This window comes from Sesamum indicum, linkage group LG10 (genome assembly GCF_026168435.1).
Source record: "Sesamum indicum cultivar Baizhima isolate 11 linkage group LG10, ASM2616843v1, whole genome shotgun sequence".
Taxonomy (NCBI): Eukaryota; Viridiplantae; Streptophyta; class Magnoliopsida; order Lamiales; family Pedaliaceae; genus Sesamum; species Sesamum indicum.
In genome coordinates this window covers 16,402,914-16,409,070 of record NC_142666.1, presented here as the reverse complement: position 1 = coordinate 16,409,070, position 6,157 = coordinate 16,402,914, and the positions used below count along the sequence as shown (strand labels likewise).

General features: G+C 30.8%; 1 protein-coding gene across 1 annotated transcript; it reads left to right on the top strand.

Annotated features, from left to right (window-relative positions):
- The first annotated feature begins 713 nt into the window (after positions 1 to 713).
- On the top strand, positions 714 to 3,334 carry LOC105171944 (1-aminocyclopropane-1-carboxylate synthase). The gene is made up of 4 exons (XM_011093222.3): positions 714 to 946; positions 1,044 to 1,175; positions 1,242 to 1,402; positions 2,259 to 3,334. Exons 1-4 carry the CDS (start codon positions 782 to 784, stop codon positions 3,115 to 3,117), a joined length of 1,317 nt encoding a protein of 438 aa, XP_011091524.2. The 5' UTR covers positions 714 to 781; the 3' UTR covers positions 3,118 to 3,334.
- Positions 3,335 to 6,157: the final 2,823 nt, after the last annotated feature.

Below are 6,157 nucleotides of genomic sequence, written 5' to 3'. Positions count from 1 at the left end.
GTGGTGTCTCGACCTGGATCATATATACCAAAGTTTTTGTCAAAATTACTATGACCACAAACAAATACAAAGCGAAGAATGTGTGGTCGTGAATTTATCTATTATATGTATTTTATTTAAATGTTATTTTAATTTGATTGTCCATATTTATGTGAAAATGTTATTTTAATTTGCAATCAGTCAATCTTAACTTAATATTGCGAATTATTATCTGCCACTTACATATAGTTAGAGTCAGATATCATCAATAATATAGTCCCCTTTTTCTTACATTTTTTTTTGTTATTAGTATTTTTTTAATCGATAATTACATAAATATTTGAATAATTGAGCAATACGTCGCCGTAACTAAGAATAATAAATAAATTATGAAAAATTCACATAACATGTGATACAAACACTCACAAGTCTAGTGAGACTTAAACACATAACTTCGAGCGACTTATTTATAAATTGTTAACCTTAATTATTAGACTAAAATATCAAGACTCTATTAATATTTTCATAAAAGAACTTCTTGCATTTAACCTAGCTAATTGAATCCAAATTGGCATGTGACAATATATAGTATACATACCACATGTCTTTTTTTCTTTTTTCTTTTTTCTTTTTTTCCTTGGGGGATATGTACCAAATATATGCCATATTTATTTATTAATAATAAAATATTCTCCCTCATTTCTTTCCCTATAAATATCCACTCTTCATTCTTTTCCATGCACACCATTGATCAAAAAACTTCACACACACAGACACACAGACACTAGCTAGGGAGGCAACAATGGAATTTAGGTATGAAAACAGCCAAGTTTTGTCCAAGATAGCCAACACCTATCATGGTGAAAACTCTCCTTATTTTAGTGTGAAGCAAGTTTATGATAGTGATCCCTTCCATCCCACCAAAAACCCTAATGGGATTATACAAATGGCTGTTGCTGAAAACAAGGTTCATTAATTTCCCCGGCCCCATTTTCTTTTTTTAAAATTAATTATATACAAATCCAATTAAATCGATCATATTGATGAATTTTGGTTGTTTGCAGCTTTCTTACGAATTGATTGCAGAATGGATCAAGAAAAATCCGGGAGCATCAGTATGCAGCCCTGAAGGAGCTGATGAGTTCAAGAACATTGCAGCCTTCCAAGACTTTCATGGCTTGCCTGAATTTAGAGATGTAAGAAGTTATAATTATGAGTTCATGTGGTGTTTGTAATAATGAAATAATGTGTGAATGGTGCAGGCTGTGGCCAAGATTATGAAGAAAGTGAGAGGTGGAAAGGTGAATTTCGATCCGGATCGAATAGTAATGGCGGGAGGAGTCAGAGGAGCTATGGAGATGGTAATGTTCTGCTTGGCTGATCCTGGTGATGCATTTTTGGTACCCTCACCTTGGTACCCTGGGTAGGTTCAAAATTTTTTGGGATAATTACAGTGACAGCACCAGTAAAATGATTAAATTACGTATGTGACCCTCCTAAATATTCTGCATGATTAATTGAAAACCCTATAGAAAGTGGTTGGAAGTGAAAAAGATTTGATTAAAGTATGTTAAAATAATTAGGTTCTTTAAGTTATAACTTTGTGATTACATTAATGTAGTTATTGTGTAAGAAAGAGTAGTATAGTATTTTAGTAACTACTATTTAAAACTTGTTGTTTAACACCCTTATAATTAATTAGCCGTCATGACACGTCGTCCATACATGCATATAATAAATAATATTTTACGTTTTAAAATATATTATGAATAAAATATATATATATATATATATATAAACCAATACATTATATTTCTAAGAAAAGAGAAAAGGAAAGCAACAAAGAAATAAAAAAAAAAATCAACTTAGGGGTATTATCAGTATAATAGTAAAATTAGTGTTGGGGTGTTATAACTGTCATTTGTGAGAGAAAAATGCCTTTTTTTTTATATAGTATAAATATAGATGTAAATCGTATATTAATAACCGTTGCATTTTAAAAAAAAATAGGAAGGTAAATTGCTCATTTTTTTTTCATAGAGATTTAATTTACTCATTTGTAATATCACTGGAGATTACTTGTATTTTTTTCTATTTTATTTAATTATGTCAGTATTTTTTATTTACCAATGTTATGTACCAATTATAAAAAAGCTACTATTACATTAATTAATTCGGGCACTAACTAATTTCCGCCACACAAATAAGTAAGAAAAAACACACAGACACGCACACACAGAAACACATCTAATCATATTTGGGCATTGGATTGTTGACAGATTTGACAGGTTCTTGAAATGGAGGACTGGTGTGCAACTATTCCCAGTTGTGTGCGAAAGCTCAAACAATTTCCAGGTTACAAGAGAAGCCCTAGAAGAGGCATATGATAATGCCCGAAAAGCAAACATCAAAGTGAAAGGTCTCGTCATTACAAACCCTTCAAATCCATTAGGCACCACTGTGGACAGAGACACACTGAGAACCCTCGTCAGCTTCATCAATGACAAGCAAATCCACTTTCTATGCGACGAAGTGTACGCCGCCACCGTCTTCCGCTCCCCAGAATTCGTAAGCGTCTCGGAGATAATTGAAGAGGTGGAATGCGATCGCAATCTAATTCACCTACTCTACGGTTTGGCTAAAGACTTGGGGCTTTCAGGGTTCAGAGTTGGCATAGTGTACTCATACAACGACAAGGTCATGAATCTCTGTCGCAAAATGTCGACAGCTTGCTTAGTGTCGTCCCAAACACAATACTTCATAGCCTCAATGCTGTGTGATGATGAATTCATCGACAAGTTCTTGTCAGAGAGCGCGGCCAGGCTGAAGAGGAGGCACGGCGCCTTCATAAAAGGACTGGAAAAAGCCGGCATCAAATGCTTGGAAAGCAATGGCGCGGTGTACTGTTGGATGGACTTGAGGCACCTGCTGAAAGAGCCTACGTTCGAAGCTGAGACGAGGTTGTGGAAGACGATACTCAACATTTTCAAGCTGAATGTGTTGCCAGGATCCACGTTTCACTGCACCGAGCCCGGCTGGTTCAGGATTAGCTTTGCGAGTATGGATGACGAGACGTTGCAGGTTGCTCTCAGAAGAATCCAAATACTTGGCGGTGTGAATTTGAACGGCTATGCATGACTTCATCTGCAGCCCATGCAATGCCGAATAAATTCAAGTCTATATGTTATTTCGATTTTGTGTTTGTGTCCTCCAAAAGGCCGAATAATGTCACGTATTGCATTATCAATATCTAGTGGCCGTAGTTGCTTGCTCAGTATGTTTTTATTTCATTTCTCTGTTTAAATAAATATGAGTTTTTCATAATAAGATCTGAGTGCATTTATTTATTTTTCAATCTTTTTTGTTTCGATTAATTATTAAATTATATGATAATCGAATTATATGGATTAGCATGTATAGTTTATGAAAATATACAAATATGTCTATGGACATCGATCTGTAAATTTTTTATTTTTTATTTTTAATTTAAAGAATGATATATAGTAAGTGTAAAATTAAACTTAATTAGAAATGATCATATGAGAATTACATTCATATTTTCAAGATCGAGAAAATAACTAATTTACTAGGATGGAAAATTTGCAACAACAGAATTCGTAAAGAACATTTTCAATGGATTGGTTATAGTCAAAATTTAAGTTTTTGTATCAATTTTATCTATTTATTGTAAATAGTATTAATTTATTATAATTTTTAAATCGTAGAACTTTATAACGCAAGGAATAATCAATTTTAAAGTGTTGGAGGAAGCACCAATTGAACAAATGATCAGTGCAAAAGCAAATTGAGCGTTCCTGATAATACATCACAATCTTTGTCGATAGATTTGGCAGGAGTTTGATGGAAAAAGTTGGGGTAAATTACAACGACCTCATCTAAGGTTTGACATAATTATGAATACTTTTTTGTTATTTGAAAAATTCTTAATACCCTATTGATTTTGATGGTCGTCTAACAATTAGCTCATTTCGTTAGTTTTTGTTTGGTTTTCATCCTGTTTTTTTGGTGGTAATTGACCAAAATGTCCTTGTGGACTAAAAATAACATTAATTTTATTTATTTTTAATTTTTTTTAAATTTTTTTTATTGATAAGTGGACAATTTTTTTTTATAATTTTCAAATTTTTTCATTCACTTCATCCAGGTTTTTAATTTTCTTAAAAAAGAAAAAAAGTAAAACAAGTGTATAGTTGAAAATTCTATAACTCTATCTAAAGATCACATAATTTCATCAAATATCAAAGGGTATTTGTAACTATGTCAAATATCAGAGAAGGTCGTTGTAATTTACAAAACAAATTCTCTTAAAATTATTTTAGCGTCTCGCAAGGTTCCAAAAAAGTTGTGACAGCAAAATTTCGTTGCAAAATTACGACGATATTTGCACCACATGTCCAGTACAGAAAAAATCACTCATTTTGGTCAATTACATATACAATTGTAAAAAATTGTAAATTAAAATTAATTGTATAATAGTCAATTCAATTTTAATATAAATTTAAAAACTTATTTGTAATCTATACTACTATAAAAAGAAGAGGGTTTATAGACTCAAAATGGTAGTTTGATACCACTACACTAAATTATTATAATACCAAAAATATCCTTCAACTTCTCAAATCATGTTACCAGATAATATTTGTGCATGATATTGTAAGACAATGACAAGTTTCAATATAAAAAAAAACAAATTACGAGCCTTCATAAAATAAAAATATTATTAAAAATTATGCGCAGAGATATTGCGTGCCACCGTATCTAATTAATTAAAACAGAACAACACAAAAGTTAGTAATTCATCTCAAAAGCAACAAACTATAGAAAATTCGTTGCAAAATTCCGACAGAAACCTTCGGAAATGGTATGTCCATATATCAATGACACAAATACCAGCCAAAATTCCTAAAAAAAAAAAAAAGGTATCAAAATAGCAATAGAGAGCCGTTACAAAATTTTTCAAATGTCTTCGCAAGGCTTTTGTGACAACATCTTGTTCGTAGCAAAGTTCCTGCAAGAACCTAATGAACCTACCAATGAGGAGTTCGTTGCAAATTTGTCAGAAATTCTCAGTTGCAATGCCGTAGCGAATCCTCATTGCATTGGCGACTTCCTTTTCATCATCGAAATTGTGTAGCAACTTAAGATTTGCGATGGATTCTTCAAGATATCCGTCGCAATTCTTGTCACAATTAAATAGGGTAAAATGCTTTTTTAATCCCATAAAGCAAAGGTATAATATATTTGGTACCACAACTGTGACAAATGTTGCTTTTAATATAATAAAACTCATAATTACGCATTTTTAGTCCCAAAAGGTCATGAGCGTTGTCTTTTCAGGACTAAAAAGCGTTGTGATTTTGGGACTAAAAAGGTCACACTTCTGGGAACTAAATGAGTTTGAGTTTTATAAGATTAAAAAGTCACCTGTTGTGGTATAAAAAAAAAAATTCTACCCTTATTTTATGGCACTATAAAAACATTTTGTCCCAATTAAATGTCTTTGTTTTTCTTTCTTAGTAGTATTATTAAGTTTGATTATTTAATTTGTTCTACAATTATAATTTTATTTGCATATTCTTAATTTGATAAAACTAGTCAAATAAATCTATATCTTCAAGAGAACAGGGTTAACAATTAACATATGTGTTTTTGTCTCCTAACTTCTTTAAATCCGTCTTATTGAAATCATAGACATATATTTAATTGAAAAAATTACAACAAGCTCCCCTAAAATTTAATATAATTATGAGTATCCACTCGTTGTTTGCAAAATTATAAATACCTTCTTTATTTTTGATGAAATTATGTAATCTTATTTGGAATTATCAATTTTATCCTACTGTATTTTTTTTTAAAAAATAAAAAATTTATAAAAATGCTTGATGAAGCGAATGAAATGAATTAAAAAAAAATTATTCACTTAGTAATAGAAAAAGTTCAATTTTTTTTAAAAAATAAATAAAATTATATTAATAATTCATAAACGCATTTTGGTCAGTTAATCACAAAAAAATAGATGAAAAAGTAAAGGAGGTAAACGGAATTGGACTAATTTTTAGACCTTCATAAAATCGAAAGAGAGATATTGATAATTTTTTAAATAAAAATTAGTATTTGTAATTATGTCAAATTTAAGAGAGCCTATTTTACTCTATTT

Excerpts from the sequence above, each read along its gene's own strand:
- LOC105171944 (XM_011093222.3), top strand. The coding sequence starts at position 782 with ATGGAATTTAGGTATGAAAACAGCCAAGTTTTGTCCAAGATAGCCAAC. Across the intron at positions 947-1,043 it reads TGGCTGTTGCTGAAAACAAG|CTTTCTTACGAATTGATTGC; the intron begins GTTCATTAATTT and ends GGTTGTTTGCAG. Across the intron at positions 1,403-2,258 it reads CCCTCACCTTGGTACCCTGG|ATTTGACAGGTTCTTGAAAT; the intron begins GTAGGTTCAAAA and ends GATTGTTGACAG.